The sequence below is a fragment of the Chaetodon auriga genome, chromosome 8, assembly GCF_051107435.1.
Source record: "Chaetodon auriga isolate fChaAug3 chromosome 8, fChaAug3.hap1, whole genome shotgun sequence".
Lineage (NCBI taxonomy): Eukaryota > Metazoa > Chordata > Actinopteri > Chaetodontiformes > Chaetodontidae > Chaetodon > Chaetodon auriga.
In genome coordinates, this window is record NC_135081.1 from 22287899 (window position 1) to 22313833 (window position 25935).

Genomic DNA, 25935 nt, shown 5'->3' on the forward strand with positions numbered 1-25935 from the left:
AATTGTGCAAAAACAGAGTTTCCTGTAATATGCTCCTTTAATTCTTTAATTAAATGAAAATCATGTGTGCATCTAAAGCCTGAAAGCCCCCCCACCCATCATAGGTTCTGTGTGCCAAAGATCCAGTCTGCTGACGGAGGGAAAGAGGAGGGAGGAGGGAGAGCAGCGGAGAAAGCAAATGCCGAAGGAGAGAAGACGACTCTCTGAGCTCCTCACTGGCTTCAGATCAGCTGACAAGGTAAGAGCTCCGCTATTCACTCATCTGCAGTTATTGTTCGTCACTCATATGTAAATCCTGACGAGCTGCTGGGTTTTGCGTCTCTCTGAGTCAAAACTCATCATCTGTTCCCTTCTCCTGCCTTCAAATTCCTAATTGTTTAATCTTTTCTTTGCCTCAGAATGGCAGTGAGTTTGATGCTGTGGTCATAGGCAGCAGTGAGCTGAAGATCTGGAGTTAGCAGCACCTTTGCACATAGTTGTATTTCAATGATATTTCTGCGAGAACATGTCATGTAATTACAGCTGAGAATAATACAGAGAAAATAACCAGCGTGTTGTTTCTCATGTTTTATGCATTTTATATTTGTTAGAAGACATTTTTTTCAGCATTTTGACCAAAAGAAAAATCCTATCATTCTCACCATAACAAATTATCGTCTACTTATTATGTTGAGCATTGTTTGCCATCACAGCCATGTTTACTGTCATTTTGTGCAGAAACAGGAGGTGGCCATTGCTCTCATTGCTCTAGCTCCATTATGTCTGGCTTGTCACTGCTTTTCAGTCATTGGAGTAATATTAAAACAGGAACTACTGTCAATAATCTCAATTTCTTTAATGGGAAAATATGTTTTTTTTTTTTTAAAAAGAGCAGCATATTAAACACACGACGAGTCCAAGCTGCACAATGACAGTTGGGGCGCATTATGGGAACTTTGGCCAAGTAGGACAAATTTGAGATTAGTTGCACCTTCGGGACTAAAAATCCCATGTAACACAGGGACAGCAGCATGTGTAGGTCGTGGATGTAACCCTGAATTGGGTCGATAATGGGAGACATACAGTATCATTTTCATTCTGATAGGAAAGAAATGACAAGTTAAAATGTTTAATTGAGTCTTAAATTTAATCCAGTTCCCCCTGACTTGGACTTTGGAAACAAGTGAAATGTTTGAGGGTTGAGTAGCGTGCACGTTGTCTTGGGTGTTACACCTACTGATAGTAATTTGTCTCCATCTGTTTCTGCCCCTCCAATCGATGGAAAGGAAGCATGAAAAGATTTAGGCAAACGTCTTCTAGGTGCAGCAGTTACAAACATTACATGCAATAGTCATGCAAATGGCAGCCATCCACCGCCTCTGTCCACTTTACTGGACAGAGGAACAATGGATCCATTCTCAGTGTGTTGTCCTGTCACCCGTCGCTGTCCAGCACAGTCCCCACAAGCCCCTCACCCACCCACATACCGCCTCTCCCCCACACCACCCTCCATGTCTACACCATAACACTGTAAGTGCATGTCTGTGTGCTTTGACACTGTGTGGATTCTGCCGTGTTTTACTCTGAGGACAGCGACAAGAATTGTTTCAAAAGTAAAGGGTTATGTTTGTGGATTTGAAAGTTGGATAATAACGACCAAGCATCCCCAGAAAGTCACTAAATTCTCACTTTTATGTATTCTTTGCTTTTTATTTAGCTGCATTGTGTTTGAAACGCTATTTGATTAAGAGCAGCAAGCGAATGGGTCTCAAACTTTAACAGCAACTACAAGGAACTCTCATTTTGTGTTGATTTTGGCGACCCCTGTGGTCAAGAGCGGTAGTGTTTCCCCCTTTTCGTGTAAAGATCTTGATCTGACTAGCGTTTGCATTTGTTTTGGAAGTGACTGAAAGAAAGAAAAGAAAACCAACACAGCTCTTTGCAGGATGCACAGTGATGAAGTAATGTATCTATTTGTGGCTCTGTAAGAGTAATAATTGTAACACGAGGGTGTTAACTGTTAGCTCATCAGACCTGTGTGAAGATGCTTCACAATGCATTTCTGAGATATTTCATTAGAGTTGTAACCTGCACACTCACATGGGTGTTTAAATTTTTTTCTTGGTGATTATACGCCTGCTCAGTTTGTGATGGATCAGAGGACTACACGCACAACAAATCCAACAGGAGAGTGAGGAACCAGCAAAGTTCAGCCGCAACAGTTCAGATCACCCGTGTGGGATTATCACGGGTGTCAAAACCAAACGGACTGTTGGTGGGAGACAGGATGACTCTGTATAACCAAGCCCCACCCCCCACCATGCTGCAGGATATGCTTGAAATGAACTAGATGTTGTCCGCCTATATTGGAATCGCTTTTCCAAATGACTGCATTCGAAGGCGGGGTGAAACGTCTGCCATCGCCAAGACAGGAAGCACAATCATGGCTAAACACAAACTGTGTTTACTGACAACAGTTTTCCAAAGACTCCCAGAGCCCATGTAGTACCATCCTTCATCCAATCATGTGTTCACAAAGTGGTGAACCTCGTTTCATCCTCACTTGTGAACGACTGAGTCTTTCCAGGATGCCCCTTTCATACCCAATCATGATACTATCACCTGTTACCAATCAACCTGTTTACCTGTGGAATGTTCCAAACAGGTGTTTTTGGATCATTCCACATCTCTCCCAGTCTTTAGTTGCTCCTGTCCCAACTTGTTTGAAAGGTGTCGCGGCATCAAATTCAGAATAAGCAGATATTTATAAAAATCATTGAAGCTGATGAGGTCAGACATTAAATATATTATATTTGTACTGTTTTGAGTTGAGTATATATTCACTCAGTGATGGGCTTGATAATAGATTTGTAAATGAATGTTTAATGCTTGAGCTTTAGACACGGATGTTTTAATAGATTTAATAATTTTAGTGACAGCAGGTTGCCCCAGAGTCCTCTGCTGTAAGGGACCCATCGTTGTTAGCTCCATCTCTGCCTCCATCACAAAAGCCACAAGCTCAATGTGGCTGGCTGAACCTGCTAAAAGCCACAAGAGCTACAACCAAGAGAGAAAGGTCGAACAAGAGCCAGAAACAATCGAGCGAGGGCAGAGAAAAGGGGATTGTTGTGATTAAAAGACAATTATCTGTGCGCATCGACTTCCCAGTGTTGTGCGGTGTCAGGCTCGAGCTGAGCTGCTCTGTCCCAGAAGGCCTCGGGAGACAAAAGGCTCCTGTGTCAGGAGGAGGGAGGGGGTGCGCCAACAAGTCTTGGGGTTTCACGACATGGTCACAGCACCATGCAACTGTGCGAACGCTCTTAATGCCGCATTTAGGCTTCATAATGTGTTTTATCAATTGTATGAGTTGGAAGGATGAGTTGGCAGGTTTATACAGACGTATTCCCTAATGCGATGTACAAAACAGGCTTTAAAAGTCACAGTATCGTTACTTAAAGTATCCAGATTACCTTTAGATTACTGTTATCGTTCAACACGTGTTGAAAACAAGGAATGCTGAAAATGTGCAAAGTGGAACTTAAAGACAATAAAATCAATGTGTTTAAAAGCAGCTTCAGAGTGACCTCAGTTCACTGTGTGCTTCAAGGACACCAAGGAGGAGTCTGCAGTGTCTTCACCCAGTGGAGACAACGATGCGCAACCCCTAGCATACACAACATGCACAACTCTGAGTGCCAGCCACAGCTTTACAGTGAGGCGTCATAAACCTCAGCAATATCAGTGCAAAGGTCAAAGGTAGTTTTGAGTTTTGTGGATTTGTAATTTTAGATTTGATGACATTGTCACAGTTACTGTAGCCCTAATGCTGCTTTCATGTCATATCGGAGTTATTGGAATTGTGAATTTCCAACGTAAATAATAAATACTGTTCATGTCAATATCTAAGATGCATTCACGACCGGTGAACTTAGATTTTTCTGAAACCTCTGACGTAACTGATAATACAGATGTGCCAAAACACGGATGCTTCACTTCAGCTAAAACAATCAGTCTAATTAAACACAAATTCAGTGCATGTCCTGTTACATTGTCAGTGCATAGTACTTTTAATCTGTGCAAGCATAAAACCATCTCCGAGTCGTCTGCTGACATGAAAAAAAGAGTATAAAAGCATCTGATGTTCTTTCAGGAGGGTGATGTTTTTCAGTCTTTTCTATAACATATATTTAATGATATTAATTAATATATTTTCTGGTATCTTGGATTTCTTATGAAACTGTACTAATAGTATTGCTGCATTGAGGTGTGGCATTGAACTCTGCAGCTTGGTGCTGGAGCCACCAAGTGTGACTGTAAAGGAGATGTCATGCCATAGTGTAGCGTGAGATGTTTTATCACGACAGTTCCTGTATGAGTTTGACATCAGTAAAAACAGACTCAAGAAACTTTCAAGCTGATTTTGATTTGGTAGTGAAATGATTGGAAACCTGTAGCTGCCTGGCAGGTGGGAAAACACACTCAAAAATAGAAACCACAACCCTCTGAAAGGCGGATTTGTGGTCACTGGGGTGAAACGCTGTTCTGGTCCTGTATTTCTCTAACCTCTGAAGCCTTGACTTGGTTTTTTAGACTCAAAACAGTGATGGATTTGGCTACAAGTCATGCATACACATTCGGGCCCCGCATATTGGTCCTACCCCTCCCCACCATCTGCATCACCCCCTCCCAAACACACTTCCTGCCTTCTGTTACACTGACCTCAAAAACAAAAAAATGTGGCTGTGCTGTCCATTAATCCAAAATGATCAAATATGCTCAGTTCCGTCCAGCATAAACCAACTGGCCGCGTTGGACAGAAAGGCCTCGGAGCTCAAAGCCTCACCCATATTTGTTGGGACGAGGGGGAACAGTGTGGCCCTTTGTGGCCCCGTGTGTATTTATGAATGGCTGAGCCTCGGGGCGAAGCCTCGGAACAATGCTGCTACACTGAAGGACTGATTTTCATATGGGAGGGGTGATGGTGATGATGGTGGTGGCAGCGGTGGTGGTGGGGTGGGCACTTTATTCCCCACCGTTGGGGCTTGGTACAGAGAGTGGCGAGAGGTCTTGCTAGCAACGGGCTGGTGCGACGCTTTGCATGTGAGTTTTAGAGGGAAGGCTGCTGGAACTGCTCATACAGGAGCCGCCGAACGCTCGGAGGTCAGCCAGGGTCACCTGCACAGGTGAGCAGCAGCGCTTTCTCTCTCACTTGAAATCTTTTATGCCCTTGGGAGCTTTTGGATTTGGAGATTTTTTTATGGCAAGGGGATGAAGATTTGTGCAAACAGAGGAGGACAAATCTCTATCTGTCTATGTAATTTTGCTATTTTTGTTCTTTAAGGTCAAACACCTACAGTCAGGGTGAGTGTGCGCTTGTTTGCGTGAGCGTTCAAAGATGATGTGATGAGTGAGCGAGTGAAAAGTCCAAGCTGGACGAGTCACAAGTTAGGCTGAGTTAGGTAATGAGTCACTGTGTGTGTGTGTGTGTGTGTGTGTGTGTGTGTGTGTGTGTGTGTGTGTGTGTGTGTGTGCATGCGTGCACATGCCTTAATGAATGCGTGCATGAGTGAACGTGTTTGTGATGATGTGTAAGCGTGCACACATGAGTGAGTGAGTGTGTTTTGTGTGTGTTGTGTGTGTGTGTTGTGTGTGTGTGTGTGTGTGTGTGTGGTGTGTGTGTGTGTGTGTGTTGTTCAGTGTTAGTAGGGGTTGCTAAAAGCTCTGCCAATTATTACTGGACGGATTTGGCTGCCTGTGCCATTAGCGCTGAGCCGTCCCTGTAATTGCCAGAGCGTGTTAGCACATCCAGACAGACATCTGATGCCAGGTAGAAGAGCCTCTGATTACACCGCCAACCAAAACAGTTTTACAAGTAATCTAATACTGGCAAAGTCGTTTGCATTTTCCAAAGGAGTGAAAGATATGTTTTCTTTAATGACTCTGCCAGAAGCCACGGTGTTTCACTGCATCAGGAAAAATGCAGTTTTTAAAAGAGAAACATACATTTCATTAAAAAAGCGGTGCGGTGTCATTTTAATTCTTAATTATGGCCCAATTCGTGAATTTTGAAGTAGATCAAAGTGCCAAAAAGCATAATCCCTGCAGGTTAGGTTAAATCACATCAGCGGAGATACATTTGAGTTTCAGATTTTGACCTTTAATTATTGCTTTCCCTTTAGGCCAATTAATGCATTTTGTAAGAATCGGCGGACGTGTGCAGCAAGTTTCTCCATCCAATTAGACTTTCAGTGTAAGAGTTCAGGCACTTTTTTAAGCTTTTGATTTGAACCACTTTTTGTAATGTAACAGTGGATCAATCACGCCTCCCATCAGGCCGAACATTATATTTTTATTTATGTGTCATCCAAAATCAGAGCAGTGGTGATGGAGGGACAGAGGCTGGTGGATTCATCCTCACTTTTCCAGTTTAGGAGAGCCAAGTGGAGCGTTTCGGGGAGCATTGGGTTGGGGCCACACTTTATCTGTCTATGTGGCTGAACAGGTGACGGCTCTGTTTGTCGCCCCCCTTTGTTCAGAGCGGAAGGGAGAGCGCTGTAATGAGAGAGGAGGCCTGTGGCTGACCATCTGCCCACTGGGCCGGGGATTGCCAGAGTCAACCGGCTTTGCCAGGTAGAAAAGATCGAGATAAGCTATCGGTGCTCCTCTTATGTTGGTGATCTGCCAGCTGTGGCTTGTTCTGTTGTCATGCTCGCCTCATGCGCTCTTGGTACAGTACTCCTAAAATGTGATCTGTCTCTGTGGGTCTTAAAGAAGAGGAAAAAATGCACACCCATAGACCCGTGCAAATGGCCAGAAAAACACTCTTGATAGGTAATAAAGGAGAAAGAAATTTATTTGTAGCGTAGAACTAAATGCAAACAGATTCATATTATAGATAAAAAATACCCTAAAATAAAAAGAAGTACTAATGCACCTTGCATACAATTCAAAGTACCTGTGAGGCAAGCAGCCATGGTTTATTTTTCTTTGATTACCTCGAAGTCCAGTCTGAATCTTTTATTTATGCCAGCGCTCTCTGCAGAACCTTGGACAGACTGTGTGACTGGATATTGGCACATCTCCGTGTTTATGTTTGTATCTTGTGTGCATGTGTGTGTGCGTCGGTGCGCTGTGCTCATCGCAGCTCAGCGCTCCATGTGTGGGAGGGGGAGCAGTCATGTTTTAAGACCATCTGCTCCTCTGAGTATTTTAGTGGGGGCCTTAGCTTGTGGTGGACCAACGCGCGTCACAGGCAAACGGCAAAGCGCAAGCTGTGAGCGGGCCTGTTCCGGAAAAATTCCTCCAGTTTCTCCCTTGCACAATGGGCAGTGTTCTGCATACAAGGTTCCCATTCTGTCCGGGAGCCAGGGCGACGCTCTTGTACACGGGCCGCAGACGATATTCACAATGAAAATGTTCTTCTTGGCACAGTCGATTGTTTGTGTGAGCCTTTCGGTTTGTGGGAGCAATTTCAATAATGTAAAATGACTCATAAAAGGTGTCGTGGCCTGATTTAGCAGAGATGATTGTTCAGACGGCATCTGTTTCCCTGAAGCGTGATGTGGAATAAGTAATTATGTCTAGGTTTGATTACCTTAGATATTAGAGGAGGAGGTTCTGCACACAGCAGGTAAAAGATCAGATGAAGATAAATAGGCACTGATGTACTTTTAGATTACATATCTTCAAGTCCAAGCCGAGCAGGCTTTGTCTTTTTGCTTATTATACTTTTCCAACGTGCTATTTCTTGTCATTTCTCTCTCCCTTTTCCTTCTTTCTTTGTGATAAAAGACCACAGAAAGGAACATGACGTGATTCTGTTCAGCTAGACGCTCACTCCGCCTGCTCCTGCACATTTAAGGTGCTCATACTGCGTATACAATGACTCCAGTCCCAGCAGGACAATGGAGCCGGCTGAGCTTACAAGCAGCACAGAGGGGATGCAGAGGAAAGTCACATAGCTGCACCCCCCACTCTGAGGAGCGTGTTGGCATGCCTTATGCTGCAAGTGTGTTTGTGTGTGGGGGGGGTACGGCATGCCGCGTATTCGTTTGTACGCGGATTCAGAGCGTCAATGCAGCATTCTCTTCTTCAGCCCCTCTCCAGACTGTTTGCGGAGGGATTCCCTTGAGGTTATCCACGGCTCGGTCGATGCCATCACTTGGCCGATGGCCTAAAGGCTTTTGGACACAGTGACTCACCCTACATGTAACAATGAGGGTGGGAAAAAGTGCCACTTGGATAGATAAGTTGCCTTTGTTACTTTTCTATGTAAACCAGTGCTTGTTCATGCTTGAGCTCCTCGCCCACAAACATTCCTCAGCAGGGAAAATATTAGATCTGCATACGGCTCGAAAGATCAATGATGGTGCCCTGAAGCCTTTTACTGAAATTCATATTCATCCAGGCATGGCTGCAGATTCACAGGCTTTCTTGAGTTTAATTGTGTGATTTAGGCTCTTTTCGGTGGTGATTTTAAACAAATGAACCTTTCTACCATCAAAATCTGCATCAAGCTAATATACATCTTTACGTAACCATATTCATCTCGCAAGTCCAGCGTTCCTCCTACTCTCCATATGTTGCTTTAACGCAGCCTTGCTCAAAGTGACATTGAGTCGTCATTCCTTCACCGTGCAGGGTCTGCCCTCGTGTCTTGGGCACCACCTCAGAAGGAAGTATGATCAAATCCCAGAGTTGAAGGCGTTGAGACACACCGGACGGCTCAGGGAAATGGTGGAACAGAGGAGAGGAATTCTGTGTGGGCCAAAGAACGGCTCCAGAAATGCCTGAACGCATATTCAGAGCTGCCCACGACACATGTAAACCACTGCTCATACAGACTCCCTCTCTTCCCCTTCCCCTTGTCTCCCTCTCACATCTCTCTTTATCTCCCTTTTCTACCCTTTTCCATAACATCAAGTATTCAGAGCAAGACGACCAACTCAGGGAGAACAAAGACAACTGGAAGAAGAAGAAGAAGAAGAAGAAGAAGAAGAAGAAGAAGGAGGACTGAGAGGGAGCAGGGGTCTGGTGCTGAGGCTGGTATGAGGCAAGTGTTTTGTGTGCGTGTCGTGTGTGTGTGTTTAAGCGTGCACACGTATGCTGTGTGCTCCGTGCCAGCCGTTTGTCTGCCCCATCAATGAGGCCGTTGTTGGGGTCGGTGGTGGTGTCAGTGGCCCTGCCTGGCTGCCCGGCTCTATTCTCTCCTGCCGTTGCTGATGGACGGCCTCTCTGCCAGGACGCACTTGCCCAGCTCTTGGCCTTTTGTTGCAGTGCAGATGGTGAAGTTTGACGCAATGTTGGAGAAAAGTTAGGATTGTCACAGGCGACAGTGTGGCATTATGGGCCAAGACGTCTGGAAGCGTGACCCTGAATCTGAAGTGTTTATTTTTAAAGCAGCTATCATCTAATTTTTATAATAACAATGCATCAAATGACAATGTGAAAGGGGTCGCTCGTAGTCCTGCAATTTAATTGTTTTTATTCCCTCTCACTGCTCTCATAGTGTTTCTTTCAGCCACAGCAGGCAGCTGTTGTCAGCTAAAAAGCGCTAAAAACCCACTGAACTCTACCTGCTTAGCACCGAGCAGCAGACAGACACTGGTAGCAACTATGTGGTGGACACAGTGGAACATTTAGTGAATAGATACCCAGATGCTTCCCTCAAGATTTGGAAGCATTCTGGCTTCCTTTAGCAGTCCATTCTGAGTAGTACTGACCAATCGCATCTGGGCGGGTTTTGGTTGCATGCAGGCAAACAGTCTGTCTGGATAGCAAAGAGGCGGAGCGCGTTGGCTAAATTACAGTCTTGAAGCCCAACAGCTATAATGTGATACAATGATTTACCTTATTCACTTTTTAAAAAATTGATGTGCATTCATATGAAAATATATGATTATAGAGATTAGCCAAAATGTTGTCTTTGCATCTCAAGGTACACCCCAGTTCCTCAGCATGCATTGTCTAGTAGCCCCCAAGCTTTGGCTGCTGCCCCTCCTGAGGCTTAATCGTTGTCAGACGATAGCTGATGAGTTCCAGGATTGGTAGAGACCAAAAACAGAGCTAAAAGAGAGTGATTATTGGGCTTACATTCAAGCAGGTGGACACAATTATAACTCCAGATGAAGCATAGTGTTGTGTAAACAGCAGCTTTTCACTATAGTCAGCCATATTGTCTAAAAGATGAACTTGTTTCTGATGCCCCCAAGCGGCCAACATGATTAGTTATTGCTGGTTTAAAGAAGGGTGGCAAATGGGGGAGTAGAAGGTAGTTAATAACCAAGTAGGTTCCTTTAATTATTCAAATAGATATATATGACTTTGTGACTGTTTGGCCATGGGAAGGCATGATGAGCAGCAGGAGAAATCCACGGCCTCCTGCAAAGTCAACATCATTTTTCACTTTTCCCCGTCAACATGGCTAATACTGGTCATGGATTCTTTGGGGGATGTTGTGATGTGTTAATCACGAAGCTCTAGAACAGAATCCACTCTTAGGCCTGCCATCTGCACACACCGGCTGCTGCAGCATGAGGCTAAATCCTCTGCTCCTACTCCTGCATATATTCGTTCTACATCCACTGCACAAGCAGTAGTCGTCATGATAATTTTGTTTGTATAGCATTTGAACAGTTACAGATTCCTTTAGAAGCATGAAGCAAAAAGCAACAGCTCAATTAGTATGTTGAAAATATAAACTAAACACTCAAGAATGATGGATTAAGCACTGACATTACATTACACTGATGAGTTTATGTAGATGTTGTATTGCTGCCTGTTACAGACTGTCGAGTGTAATTTCACGCAGTCACCAGCCTGCATATGTTAAATTCTCTTCACAGCAAAAATCATTGTATGAAACATCTAAACATGTAAATTAACAACCCAGACGTGTTAGCTTGTGCAGCGTGGAAGCAGGTTGTCGGGATAGAGTGTAATATTGGGAGATATCATTCATATGCATAAACAAATTAGCTATCAGTCAGAGCGAGCACAGGACTGGAGAGGCGCAGATCCAGAATCTTATCATTGTTATTATTACTGGATGTAATTTATTTCCAAAATTCTCAATGTGTCTTGTCACTTATCAGCAAATAGGGGTGAAGTAGGGGCAAGCATGGTGTGAAGATTGTTTTTCTGAGTGACTCAGTGAGAGGGGCGATCACTTTTCTTTTTATAGTTCACCCTGTGAAACAAAAACTGGTCTATGACGATCATGTCAAGCCACTAAACTCAAACTTCGATGCTGAAGCAGCAGCACAGCCAGCGCACTACATCAGTTTAATATTCTGTTGCTGTTTGGGATTGTTTTCGAGTAAAAGGTATTTGCGCTACCCGCTGAAGCTAACTATGGAAAATTTATCTCAACGTCATTGTAATGAGGTCTACTTTTGTTCAATTCAAGGGGAATACATGTTCAGATTAGGCTTTCTCAACCTTACCGCCCTCCTCCTTCAGCAGGGGGACCAATCACACGTTTACTCATCACTCATCCTTAGTGCCTCAGTGTTAAATGAGTAATTTATAGAGAGACATCAAAGTATTCTGGCTATTAGTAGCATTTATGTTACAGTTTAATGGTAGTTGAAAGTAAGATTGATATATCACTCTGATTGACTGTGATAAGATTGAAGTCATAACTGAAAGAGCTGATATACCAAATGATGAATATATAGAGGAAACCAACAAAAACAACCCAAGAAGACACATTTAATATCTCATTTAATAACAATATCAACTGAGCAAAACCGTTTCCAGTGAGATGTTGGAACAAAAGTTATGTTGAATTATTTGTGTGCCTCTTCCTCTTCTCAGTAAATTCAGCAGCGTTTGTTTACGTACGTTGTCATCACAGTCATCACAGTGGTTATCGGTCCCTCCACACCTCCTCAGTTCTTTCCACTGCAGCCAAATAGCATCAGTAATCCACTGATGACATGATGTGCGGTGACTGGAGTTTGGCGTCGCGTCAGCGCTCGGCCAACAGTGAGTGTCATTCATTGGACGAGCTTACGTATGGCGGCCGTAATGAGTGACTCCACTGAGAGGCAGCGAACAGGTGCTGACTGACGCTGAGTTTGTGTGACTTACTACAGAGTGATGTCATGGCCTGATGGTGCTGATGTCACTAGTGTTTTTTTTTTATTTATTTTTTACAGAGAAGAAGGCTGTCCAGCTGTCTGGGTGTGAGTGAACACCCTCTAGTGGAGCTGCTGACTAGCTGTCCTGCAGAGCGTCTGTCTGTTTCCAACCATCAGCATTTCAAGGTAAAACCGCAGTCACGAGTCACTGCACAGTTATTTCTACAAAGCTACGAACAAGCATTTTCCTGTGTTCCTTTTTTTAAGTCTCCACACCGTTCGCACAACAAGCCCACATGTGGGCTAAGCCGTATAAAACTGTTTCTGTTGCTTTGACACAAAACAGATTCAGTGTCATTTTGGATTTTAATCAGCATCAGCAGCCCGAAAGCCAGTTGGGAAGGACTTTGATTAATACCAAAAGACCAAAAAAAAGAGCGTTATAGCTCAAGTTATCTAAATCTAACCAGCTGATCTGCAGATTCTTCAGTGAAATGTGTGTAGAGTAACACGATAAAGATACTGGCTAGTAGCTACCCATTCAAATTTTATTCTTAGCTAGAGTTGTTGGACCTGTTGTTACAGCGTCTGCTGGGAGGTGTATTTGGAGATAAATATGTCTTTGACTCATGGCGATGGTGTTTTATCAGCTTAGTAATATCTCAGGCATGAAATGAGCTGTTGTGCTAAGATGAGTGCTGATGAGATTTGATGAGTTATTGAAATATGAAATTAGAATTGCTTGTTAGATATTGCAAAAAAAAAAAAAGGTCATTTAGCAGAGAAACTGAAAAGCATGCAAACATTGCCCAACTCGAAATTTGGTGATCGGTGATTCACTGAAAAGACAAATGTTTCCTCTGCGTGCAACTTCTGTGATTTGCAAACAAATTTTAAACTAAAAAAAAATATCATCATCAACTTTGCTTTGTTCATTGTGTTTTTTGAAGTAGTCTTTTCTACTCAAAAACTGATTTGGGTACCATGCTGTATGTAAGTGTCAGAATCTTTGGTATTTCGTGGAGTATTTGTGTGATTCTTACAGATAGATGCAGTGTCTGAGTCACGCAGCGGCACCGATGCTGTAAACAACATTTGAGGGTTTTTTTTTTTCCTCCTGATGATGCATGTGCCGTAACTGACAGGACGTTGTGTGTTCCAGAGGTCTATGGTCCAGCGTTGAGCAGAGACCATGTGGTGTTTGGAGCTGCTCTTGCCGCTGCTGTTGATCATCAGTGGTAATAAATTCCTGTACCTATTCTTTGTGTCATGGTAGACAGAGTAGACATATTCTTGCATTCTACACTCTGTGGTCATATTTCACTCAACTCAACTGATCTTCTCATAGATGTCAGTTGCCAGTGGAACGTTTGGGTACCTCGGGACATCTCGGCCATGACAAACTCCTGTGTGGTCATCCCGTGCACGTTCATGTATCCGTCTGGTATCAGGCCGTACCGAGGCATTCACGGCATCTGGTACTTCGGCCAGCCGTACCCTCAACTCTTCCCTCCTGTTGTCTTCAAGACGCGCACAGACGTCGTGCACGAGAGCTACAAGGGCCGCACCAAGCTGCTGGGTGACCTGCACCAGAGGAACTGCACTCTGCTCATCAACAACATCGGCACTGAGCACTCAGGGAGATACTACTTTCGCGCTGACCTCGGCGGAGCCAACATGTATACGTTCCCAGACTTTGCTGAGCTCAAAGTTCTGGGTAAGTCACTGATCAGGGTAGAACATACATTAAACTGTTACCAATAAGCCAGCATTATGAAATCATTTTATAGCTAATATCAGCTGGTTATTTGTTAACTTTTAACAGGGGGACGGCTCAGTGGGAGCATGATCATTGGAATATTATAGTAATACTACAGTGTGTCTCTATGATCCTCTCTCTTCCATGACTACATGTTGCTGCTTGTCACTTTGATCATGAAGGTGGCGCCACTCTATAGAGCGCATAGGCTACAATATAGTATAGAATTAAGTATTTAGAGTACATAGTTTTGGCTACTGATATTTCAGAGTCATGGTCGGGGCCATAGATTCACTAGATTCAGATTTAATCACTTCAGCACAATGGCTGTAAAGATTCATTTCACCAAGCACACAATTATGATGTTTTATCAATTTTTCAATTATAGCATTATAAATAATTAATGACCAGCTCAATTCATACGATCTACTGTGTGGAAAGCTTGCTATTTATTTTAAAGAAGGCATTTCAAAGACATTTCCATGTGACCTGGCTTTTAATTTAGGGTAACCTTGCCTTTATGGCTTTTTATGTTTTTTTTATTCGTTCTCATTTCCATCCTTTTTTGTATTCATTTGATGCGATTTTTTAATTTTTTTTTACGGTTAGTATTATATTTTATTGATTGTCACAGCGTCTTTGCTCTGATTTTCTGCTTAACCTTGAGCTTTGCAAATGAAGTTCCTCTTATTATTAAAGAAATCCAATAATGCCTTTGTATTCCAGATCAACCCAACATCGACGTCCCAGAGGAGATTGTCAGCGATGAGAGTCTTGAGCTGACGTGCTACGCTCCAGACAACTGCCCCGACATGACTCCAGAGATCCAGTGGATGTACACCGACTACCTGCCCGACCCGGAGTTTAGCTCTGACTACCTGGAGGAGAGCAACACAGCTGTACTCTCCAGCACCCTCACCTTCACACCCAGACCCATGCACAACGGGCAGCTCCTGGGCTGCAGAGTCTACTACCCCAACACCACTCTGGTCTATGAGAGGCTCATCTCTCTGGACATCAAGTGTAAGTTAAAAAGCACCTCACATTATAAAGCCAGTAAGTAATAATGATGCTTTCCCACCTCTATTTATAGTCGCAAAGGGACTGTTGTGTCTGACACTAGAGTCCCAACTGCAATTATGAATTTCTATACGGCAAATTTCTCTCTTGAGTGGCTTCCAGGATGCACCATTTAAGTTCCAAAAAAGGCTTGGAGCTAACACTTAAACTAGCTTTCAGTTGACAGTAACTCTGTGTAGGGCAGAAAGTGCAGAGGCATGTTTTCAGAATAGTATCCCCCACATCCTGCAAAACACAAGAAATCCAGATCCAAAACATGGCAGTTGGGGGCAGTGAGGCTGCAGTGTTAGCTAAACGCTAATGTTAGCATGCTAACATGCTCACAATGATGATGCTGATGAATCACAATAATGCTGGTGTAATGTTTACACTACTCATTATCTTCGTTTAGTGTGTTACAATGCTAGTATTTACTGACTGGCATCAACACAGAGTGCAGCAGCACTTGTGCAGGTTTTGCTGACCAAACGATGGCGCTATACAGCGTCATCAAAGCTGTTACGTTTCATGAGGGAGTTGGGACAGGAGCAACAAAAGACTGGGAAAGATGTGGAATGCTCCAAAAACACCTGTTTGGAACATTCCACAGGTAAACAGGCTCATTGGTGACAGGTAATAGTATCATAACTGGGTATGAAAGGGGCATCCTGGAAAGGCTCAGTTGTTCACAAGTGAGGATGGAGCGAGGTCCACCACCTTCTGAACACATGATTGTATAAAGGATATTACTACATGTGTTTGGGAACACTTCGTAAACACTGTTTGTTTGCAAATGATTGCATTCTGTTTTTATTTAGGTTTTCTACAGCGTCCCAACTTTTTTGGAATTAGGGTGTATTTGGACGCTGCACCATGCACAATCAGCTCAGGTTAAATCTGAACTTTCATTTGAGGGTGTGCACATACAAAATGCGTTAGCCATATAGGAAATGTAGCCATATTATTTTTATTCAACAAAAAGTTCCTGAAGTTTGCATCAAATATCAAAACCAAAATGCAAATACATCACTGAGCTGTTGATTTTATGGGCTGCATTGTATATTGTTTCAGCAGGAAAGATCAACACGCTGTCTTTCAGTGTTGTCTTGAGACATTAAATTATCCATCATACTTTCCCTCCAGACGCTCCACGCTCTGTGTGGGTGAACGTGTCCTCAGAGGTGATGGAGGGCAGTTCTGTGATGCTGCACTGCGAGGTGGACAGCAACCCTCCTCCCAGGATCTCCTGGATGTTCGGAGACCAGGAGCTTCTGTGGGACACGGCGTCCAACGTCTCCCTCTCCCTGGACGATGTGACGCCTGCACAGGAGGGAATCTACACCTGCATTGGGGACAATGGCTACGGCATCATGAACACTTCACTGTACCTGGCTGTCAAGTGTGAGTCCCAACATAAATATTGTACATTCTGCAATTAGTATGTAGTCGGAAACTGGGAGTTTAGATGATGATTTAAAATAATGTAGCTTCTATTCTCCATCAAAAACAATAAAGGAACAGTCCACTGAAAATGCTTTGACTATCAAACGCTCACCCATGAGTGACAGCTGTTGTCGGCCTGGATTCACAGCAGCTACAGTCAACAGGGAGCAAATATAAAAGCCTCAAATCATCCACTAGCTGCTGTTGATTGTACAGTATGCTCAGTGTTTTCCAAACTATCCTTGCTTCACAAATAAATCAATGTGTACTGCAGAGCTTCAGAGCCTCAGGGAGGCAATGGCAGAACAATAAAGAAGTGTATTGGGCTATATTGTGGAAAACTCAGAGCTCTGTCCCAAATCCATATAACAACTAATAGTATCATAAATCAACGTATTTTTTTTGTTTTGTACAAACACGAGAGACGCAAGAAACAATCAAATTGTGACCTTAGAATGCCACTGCCAATTAAACTTTAACACAAGAAATGAAACAAGGATCTAAAGATTTAATACTTTACTTTCATCCCCCTGAAGCTGTAGAGCTACATTCTTTAACTATTTTGCAATATTGTTGATAAATAGCTCAATAAAAAATCAAGTGGATTTAGTTTGCATAGTGATTTGAGTATGCTTTTGTTTTTTCCTGTGTGAACGCGAAACCTGCCCGTCATTAGCATGTTGTATGAAAGTGTGGCAGTGTCGTTTATTGGCAGCAGCGTGTTTCAGTAGAAAGTTCTGAAAGAGACTAACTGTCAGTCCCGTTCAGAGAATAGCAGGTGAACATAGTGGAGCATTTAGCAGCTAACGAGACAGATGTTTCCCTCAAGAGTTGGTGGAGACCAAAAACAGAGCAAAAAGAGAGTGAATGTTGAGCTTATATTAGCCAGGTGAGCAGACACATGACTCCAAATTAATGAAAATTGTGTCAACTTAAAAGGTGATGGCCTTTTTGCAGCTTGTTTCTGCTGCCCCCAAGTGGCCAAAAAAATCACTTATTGCACATTTTGTCCTTTCAGAATCTGAGTTTCTTTTAACTGTGTGATTGATAAAGAGACTTTTTCCGGAACTGCTGTACATTTTGTTGCAGACCCTCCCCGCGAGCCCCTGGTAAATGACTCCGTAACAGTACTAGAGGGAACCTCACTGGCCCTGCACTGCAGCACCCAGGGCAGCCCGGCTCCAACCCTCACCTGGCTGAAGGACGGGGAGCTGGTGGGCACCATCACCGCGGATGAGCTGTCAGTGCTGGAGATTGTGGAGATCACACCGCAGGGAGACGGGCAGTACCGCTGCCTGGCCGAGAACGAGCACGGAAGGGCCAGCAGCTCCCTCAACATCACCGTCGAGTGTGAGTGCTTCACCGCCCTGCATTTCATTCAGCAGTAGTGTCGAAAAAGTAGGACATTGAATAAGAAACGGGCATCTCCAAAGTTGCTGTTCCAACTTTTTGAGCTTGCAGAATTGAAAAAATATTCCACATCTATTGAGTATAGATGCTTTTTTTAACCTATTCTCCAAAACTCCAAAATATGAATCATAACTGTAAGAACAGTTTGATGTATCATACAATTCAATGCTGTTATTGCAGCTCTTTACTCTCCTGCCTCCTTTGATAGATGCTCCGGTCCTTCTGGAGGAGTCAAAGTGCACAGTGGTGAGGGAGGGTGTCCAGTGTGTCTGCATGGCCACAGGAAACCCTGAACCCACCATCGAGTTCTACCTGCCCGACCTGAACGTCACCATCAACGAAACAGACGGCCGGTACAACTTCTACACGCACACAGACGGTCACACCTCCACGGGTATGATCAAGCTGCGGGAGAAAGGCGAGCGGGTCGACAACGGTCCAGCCGTCAACGTCCACTGCAGCATCTCCAACGTGTACGGAAGAGAGAGCGTACTCCTGGAGCTACAGCAGGAGAGTGAGTAGAGACTAACTGTGCACCTTAACTGATTTTTACTTTTGATTCTTGTTGTGATGTTTGAGAAAATTCCTCATTTTCCTCATTGTCAACAACAAGAAAATGATCCCACTAAAAAACCCACACCAGAATCAGATTCAGTATCAGAACTGGCTTTACTGCCCAAGTATGTGTGCACATACAAGGAATAATAAACAATATATACAAAGAATGATGAGGCACGAAACAGTAAATACAATGACAATGTGCAGGTATTTATGTTGACAGTGACAGTGAGAGATGAATGGCCAGTCAGTGGATGTTTGGGTGTCAGAGGGTTCGTGACACCGTCTGACTAGCTAACTGTTCATCAGGGTGACGGCTGAGTCACCCGCACCGGTGCTCTGGACGACGTCTTTCTCCACTAACGTGGGCACTGCAGTTTGTTTTGAGACGGTCCCATACACACTGCTCTGCTGCTGTAGATTAAACGTGTTTTGATCGACAGGAAAAAAAAAAAGGTAACCAGTAAATGCACCTTTTCCTCATGTTTGAGTAACTTTTGCTAAAAACCATAGTGCCCAGAGTGCCCAGCTGTTACAGGGGGTCAGTAAGCCCTTTAAGAAATGAAGCTATATATTTTTGTGACATGATAAGTAGGAACAGACGGACGTGGTAGGAGTGCCATCAGCTGGATAGAGGACCTTGACTTTGGCTGTTGAGATACAGACTAACAGGGCTTAACACCAAATGCATAACTTGACATTGTGCAACATTTTGTGCATCTCTGGATTCATAAAGCAGCTATTTCAGTCCCGGCGCCAGTGGAAAGTAACTGGCTGGGAATTTGGTTTTTATGAACGGCCCGGACAATCAGTCTTTTTTCCTTTTTTTTTTTTTTGCAACTGACTTTTGAATGCAACAATGGATTCATACTGAATAGTTCAATGTTAAGTGGATTTGCATGTCAAAAGACTGCCATGACATACTATGCTTATTCACTGTACATGTTAATGATGACACTTAAAATTCAGTTAAATAAATTAATTGTGACCCGATGCAGCCTATTAATGTTCAGAATGGCAAAGCATGCCAGAGTTGCGCAGCCTCACCCCACTGTTAAACCTTACAATTCACAAACAAACAGTCTGAGGCCTGAGTCAGTTGTTAGTGCAAAACAAAGTCACTAAAACAGCAACTTCATGACAGTTGCATCGGCACCATACACAGTGAAATTTATTCTACTTTCTCACATATCTATTACTTGATATTGGCAATCGTACTCGTACTCCTCGTTAGCTGCTCTGTAGGATTATGTGTTTCTTTTCATTTTGCCCATACCTCCTGCAAACTGTCTGCTCTTGTGAGGTTGCTACAAAGCCTCCAGAAGACATTGTTGGTTTTTGTCTCTTTGTGAGATTCTTGGGATCATGACAATAACAAAAATATAGATTATTGTGAGCCTTATCCTTTAGATCAGGCATGTCAAACCTATTCCACAAAGGGCCGTGTGGCTGCAGGTTTTTCCTCCAACCAATCAAGAGCACACAGTCTGACCAATCAGCTGTCTCAAGAGTGAGATCAGCTGATGAAATGAGTCAAGTCTGGTGTGCCGCTGCTTGGTTGGAAAGAAAACCTTCAGCCACTCGGCCCTTTGTGGAATAGGTTTGACATATGTGCTTTAGATTCTCTCATCATCATGAAAGGACACGATGGACATCATAACAGATGTTTTCCTCCTCCTATGTATTGTCTCCTTACTGGACAAACAAACAACTTCTTCCCCTAAATTGATGTAATTATGCTGTGATGAAGTGAGCAATCCCTCAGTTTTTGGTGTACATAATGGAGGTTTAAGCTCTTCCCTACGCTCTTGTTTTCTTTACATAACGTCTTTTTGTGCACCGTTTTTCTGTGTTTAGTTCAATATGTTCACCACGAGCTAAAAAAAGTGGGATACCCTCATTTTCCCTTTTGATCACCTTTGTTTCCAGAGAAGTACATGATGGCAGTTATCGTTGGCACCATCGGAGGAGTGGCGGTCATAGCCTTCATCATCGCAGCAGTGAGATACGTCGGCCACAACAACAAGAAGTGAGTATAAATGACAAACTAATGGAGAGGCCGACGCGAGGCAGACGTAGTCATTTTCCTCACGAAGCATTTTCTGAAATCCAAGGAAACACTTAAGCCTTGCCATCCATTCTAAAACACACTGATGCACATTGTACAGTATATGAGTGAATGTGGGATTGATGTGGACGTGAGAATCATTTCTCCAGAGCAGTTTATTTGCCAGGACAAGTTGAAATCCTTGGAGATCCACATTGGCTGCCTTGTGGAGTGGGTTAGAAAGCTGGACTAACCTTATATTTTGCAGGCACAATTCCCTGCTCTGACACTGCTTCTGTATCCTTGCTATGCTAAATACAACCCAGGTAGCCCTCTTAACCAAGGTGCTTTATTTTAGCCTCAAGGCATATTTGGACCCCCAAATTTGCAAGCTTTCTCTGGCACATCACCCCTGAAGTGGGTGTGAGCTCAGCGACTAAACCCATGAAATAACCACGTCACTCACAGCCACAGTTGGCCTCCAACATAACCTTATAGAGCTTGTTGTTTTAAAATGGATGCCCAGGCTTGGCGTGTCACCCTACGGTAGTGGCAGTCGAGACCGAGTCTGATTATGTGACTCCGTCCCCCAGAGAGAATGGCAACCCTAGGCAGGACGTGGTCCTGGAGAACCCAGCTTTGTACTACAGCGCAGTCAAGAAGGACAAACAAAATCTGAGGAAGAAAGTGGTGAGACATGCTGATGTCAATGATTATGATTATGATGGAGGATGGGTTGGATGACCATTCTCACATTGTTTGGGGTTATAGTTCTGTGTAATGCAACAAGATGTAAATTTTGAGACCCCAGTTTGGCCTCTGAAAAAGAGGTAATAGGAGGAATCTCTCCCAGCAGCAGTCCAGTAGCTCCAACCATGACCTTTCCAAACACTGTTTTCTCTTGCTTTCATCGCTTCTCTGCGTTTTTCTGTCTGTTTTTCTCTCCCCTAACTCTTGCACAGCTTAAGACAGAGCTGTTGGGCTCAAAGTTTAACTCCATTCTAGAGGAGACCACGGTAAGGTTCCTAAACAAATCCCCATTAAAAGCACAAACCTCAGTGACCAGCCCAGTCTCAAGCCAAAGCGTGTAATAGACCCACCGACCCACAAGAGGACAGTGTGCCAGTATCACGTTTTGCCTCACCTTGGCGTGAAAACTACATGCGTGTATGAAGGTGTGACAATGACCGGAGCGATAAATGTAGAACAGGATGTCAAACCATGAACCAAACTGCAACCGCCATCTGAAACGTTTCTCAGCAAGCTTTATTATGAAGGTTGCATATTTATCATCGGTAACTTGACTGCGGAATGAGAGCGTGTTCTTTTCACGCCCAGGCGATGCAAAACGTGGCACTGACACAGTGGACCAGCGGGTCTTTTACACGCTTTGGTGTGATACCAGGTTGCAGCGACAGATGCATCTCCTCGCATATCCGCTTCTGTGTCCCGTACACTGCCATTTGTTTCCAAAACTGCCTTCTGCATGGCCGCCTCATTGCTAACACAAACTGCCAACCTAACAGGAAACATCTCAATCTCCTTGTCAGTTGTCGAGCAGTAACCACTAACATCTGTCGCTCTCTTTCTGTCATCCGAGGTGTCGCCGGCACCTTGCCAGTTATTTGTGCCGCTGATCGTTCCCTCTCTCTGCAGGGAGAAGACGGGGATTATCAACCTGTGGGCTCTATGGCAGGACTGGAGAGGCAAGAGCTGAACTACGCTGCTCTGGAGTTTATCGGGGCCAGGTCCAGGGAGGGGGCCTCAGGGAGGGGGGATGACGGCAGCAACTACACGGAAATCAAAGCCAAATGAATCGCGATCCTTCCCTGATCCCTCGGCTATGCGAGACGCAGTGGCAACCCCGACACATCATCTGCCCCATAAACTATGTAATAACTCTCCTTCCTCGACTGGATTTCACCCTGCGTATGATGACTCCTTGTGTCTCATTCCCTCAGATCTGTCACATATAATGTACCACTCGATGCCAGTGCTCCCCCTCATGCTGCACCTCCTCCATGGGACACCCCTTCACACGCCATCATTTGGGAAAACTGGTACTTTTCGGGGTCAGAGCATGACCCACTGGACAATGTAAAAGAATTGATTTCAATTTCTAGCCTTGCTTGTAGTACACAAGCTCCAAAACATGCAGTGTTAACCAGCGGCCATGTTTTTTTTTGTTGTTGTTGTTTTTTTGCTTTCATAGTGGTTGTTGATGCAGACATCTGAGTGCTCGCATCATCTCACTCTTGCTCTTCATCTGCCTCTTGTAACTGTCACTGTGTCTGCTGCCAGTCGAAGCATCGGGGCAAGGAGTAACCGCGCTTTTTGTTCCCTTATATTTATGTGTGTCTGTCAGCTGAGAGCAAACCTCCTCCTCTCTTCCCTTTGGTTAATTACATCCCGAGAAGATAACCGACTGAGGCCGAGAGATGGAAGCGCATCTCAGCGTCTTATTTCCACATAATTGCATTTGATGTGAGCTGTGACTTGGAAGCCTCTCATAATAAATGAAACAAAAGTCTCCATCACCTTTGATAATAATAGAGGAGGGTTTGTAAATTCAGGTGGTACGCTGTTCCATTGTGAGAGACGTCACAGCTTCTGTCCAGCATTTTCCAGTTAACAGTAGAATGTGTTGAGATTTATGGGAATTTCCTGCACTGTGGCCGACGCAAAATGTCTGTCTCATCTCCTCCCCAAAGCATGGGCTCTAGCTCTCCGATTGACCTAAAGCACAACATACTTGCGAGCGAGCGGCCAAAGTGTTATCTCTTTCAGACAATGTGTGTGTGTGTGCGCGCGTGTGTGTTCATATCGTGCTGAAAGATCACAGGACACTGATCACTGGGGTCTTTGGGAAGTTCGAGCATCAGAGGTCGATGCTTTATTCTCACAGATGCGTCAGATGTTTGAATGATGAAAAGTGATGCTGACTAGCCAGTTGGTTGTGCTATTCAAAGACATTTGATGAACCTGTGATGTAATATCAAAGCGTACTAATAGTCTAACTTGATAATGATGGTGTCAATAATATATATTAATCAGATGTATATTGATAGGAAAAGGGATGTCGGTATGCACAGTAAGTACCCTGTATGACTGTTTCGCCAGCAGGCACACATGTAAGTATTAAATTATGGATAAAAGCCAGTGTGGGAAGTAAAAAACAGCCTTGTCACACATCATTCAAATATTTTTGACTGAACACTGTCTTAATATGAGCTCAATAAAGTGTACCAACCTCTAACTAGTGTGCACTATAGTCAAAGTCAAATCAGAGGCTACGTTTACATGCAGGGAGTACAGTAACCTTGTTATTGACTGTGATTGCGGTTGATTTAAAGTGTTAAAGCTGCTGTGTGAACCTATTCTTTTTATTAACCACTGAAAGGGAATTTAGTATGTGCACTTCCATTAAACTGGGTGATTCACAAGAGGCAGAATTAAACAAAGAACAGTCCAAATCAGAGCAGCAGAGGCCGAAATGTCCTGACATTTAGCCATTCACACATGTATGATTGTGGTGTGTTGTGTGTCGGATTGTTGGACGTCGTGCTAAACAATTTTGGCGTCTAAATGAATCATGCAAAACAATTACTTTGTCCAGTTTCTCTGCAAGAAATGATTTCTAAAACACTGAAAGTGTGTTGAGCATCAATTATGCAGCTTGTCCACTGATTTTCTCCTCCTCAACAGGCTGCACTGATGTTGATAGAAGTCTCAAGTGGAAGGAAAATCTAGCTGGAGTTGTGCGATGATCTCTTCTCAAAGACTGAAATTACACGTGCGCTGACTAAGGCTTCATAAATGCATGTTATGAAACAACTCTGTACTGTGGCAGTCTCATTTAAAATGATGGATTAAGTTCATCAAGGCAGCAGCGTGTCTCTGTGTTTCTTATTGGTTTTACAATCAGTAGGAGCACAAAATACAGCCAAGGCCTCTGACTGCTAACCGCTAACTCCATATATGGGTCCACTGCTCATAAGCAGCAATGGCAAAATGAATACGACAACACTACACCATGAGGAGTACTTGCAGTTTAAGCAGATATAATGAACCCAAATAACACTGTCTGCCAAAACATCATCTGAATAAACCGTGTTAATGAAGCCTCAGGGTGCCTCTGACACAGGCCTAAGAAAGGTGACTCAGATGTGATGCATTGGATGATTTTTCTGACGTACCCATGATGCTGTACTGTGCAGGTCTGAGTGTGTAAGCTGTGTAAGAGGTCAGATCCTGCTCACCAGTGTGTGTGGTAATGTTTTACAAAGTCATGCATTGTTATAATCTCTTACCTGCAGCTGAGTGACTCTTAAACTTCCTTTATCTCCTTACTGGCATCTTTAGAAAGAATTCCTTTGTCTTATTCTGCCTCAAGTCATATTTGAAGTTAATGCAAACAAATGAGCCAACTTTGTGTTAAATTTGACCGAAAAGGTCAAAATTAAATATTGCTGATTTAAAAAAAAAACAAAAAAAAAAAAAAAACACCCAAGTAGGTCAACAAAATTTATGGTAATTAGTATAAAAAGCTAGGACTGGGGCTCCCTGTGTATGTAAACCGGCTATTCTTACTCACATTAACCTTTTATTGAGACACTGTTCTGTCAAATTAATGGTGGAAGGTTCCAGATATGCTGGCTAGCATTCTTAAATTGTCCACATGCACAAAGTCAATAACTAGTTCCTGTCTTTGAACGCCTCATGGGGAGTTTTACTTTTTTCTTTTCTTTTCTTTCTTTTTTTTTTTTTTAAGTAGAAATTTCAAATACCTAATCTTTTGTCACCGTGTGTTGTAAAGAAAATTTGTATGTCCTATACTTTGTGGTGATCATAATTATCGTTCTGGAGATTTTGTTTTCTACATATATGATTGACACAATAATTCAGATCAGGGTTTTGCAATCTCTCTGCAAATTAGCACTGTTACTTATTGAAAGTAGGATTTCTGCAGTGATGTAGTTTGCTTGCTCTTTTATTTTAAACAAGTCTTTCATGCCTCAAGCAAATTCATCTGTCTTCAGTTCCACGCAAACATAAATAAAATAAGAACAACACGAAATGCAAACAGTTGGTTATTGATAGAAAACAAACTGTGAGCGGTCTGTTTCTCATGCTGTCTCTTTGTTTTGAAAAGCCACATCACCGGGATGAAACTGTGTGCTGTTCTCTCTTTACTTTTTGACTTTACAGAAAAAAAAACAAACAAAAAAAATGCGGCAGTAGATGGTCAAGGTAAAACATCAACCCTCATAATCAAGATAATACACATTTAATCTGGATTTTATGATGTTTTTTGTAAAAATAAGCTAATTTGTTTAGACACTGTGTTGTTTTTAGGTGAATATAGGTAAGAATATCAATACATCATACATTGTTGGGCTTTGTTTAAAGTTTTATTCATACTCTGCAAAGCTTGATGTTTCTTTATCACCTGAAGACCAGCAGCACCAGTGACTGTTCGGATTAAACCTACAACCTGCCAGTTACCTGACAGTCTTTAGCCAAGCTCGCTGCATGGCTTTAGGGGCAGCAGTGTCGGTGTGCTGGTTCGTTTGACCACCACTGTAATATCTCAACTG

At 43.3% G+C, this 25935-nt stretch overlaps 1 protein-coding gene and 1 long non-coding RNA gene across 8 annotated transcripts in view; one reads left to right on the forward strand and one right to left on the reverse strand.

Moving 5' to 3' along the window:
* The window catches only part of LOC143325015 (uncharacterized), a 28770-nt gene extending 25227 nt beyond the window's left edge, over positions 1 to 3543 (reverse strand). The window contains exon 1 of the long non-coding RNA XR_013077499.1: positions 1059 to 3543. This is a non-coding gene — a long non-coding RNA (uncharacterized LOC143325015). The remainder of the gene's footprint in view (positions 1 to 1058) is intronic.
* mag (myelin associated glycoprotein) lies at positions 147 to 25415 on the forward strand. 7 transcript variants are annotated; one of them, XM_076737862.1, is made up of 13 exons: positions 147 to 238; positions 8903 to 9031; positions 12141 to 12248; positions 13225 to 13300; positions 13411 to 13779; positions 14548 to 14844; positions 16024 to 16281; positions 17413 to 17673; positions 17942 to 18247; positions 20221 to 20320; positions 20932 to 21028; positions 21301 to 21354; positions 21995 to 25415. In XM_076737862.1, the coding sequence occupies exons 4-13, from the start codon at positions 13255 to 13257 to the stop codon at positions 22151 to 22153; spliced, it is 1947 nt and encodes a 648-aa protein (XP_076593977.1). In that variant the 5' UTR covers positions 147 to 238; positions 8903 to 9031; positions 12141 to 12248; positions 13225 to 13254; the 3' UTR covers positions 22154 to 25415. The 7 variants fall into 7 exon arrangements, with proteins under 7 accessions (XP_076593977.1, XP_076593983.1, XP_076593978.1 ...); XM_076737863.1 differs by having other exon boundaries at positions 212 to 238; positions 8075 to 9031; XM_076737864.1 differs by lacking the exon at positions 147 to 238 and adding an exon at positions 4695 to 5162.
* Positions 25416 to 25935: the final 520 nt, after the last annotated feature.

Bases quoted from the DNA above. Each gene is read 5' to 3' on its own strand.
- mag (XM_076737862.1), top strand. From the start codon at position 13,255: ATGTGGTGTTTGGAGCTGCTCTTGCCGCTGCTGTTGATCATCAGTG. The intron at 13,301-13,410 runs GTAATAAATTCC...ATCTTCTCATAG, and splicing joins GCTGCTGTTGATCATCAGTG to ATGTCAGTTGCCAGTGGAAC. The intron at 16,282-17,412 runs GTGAGTCCCAAC...ATTTTGTTGCAG, and splicing joins ACTGTACCTGGCTGTCAAGT to ACCCTCCCCGCGAGCCCCTG.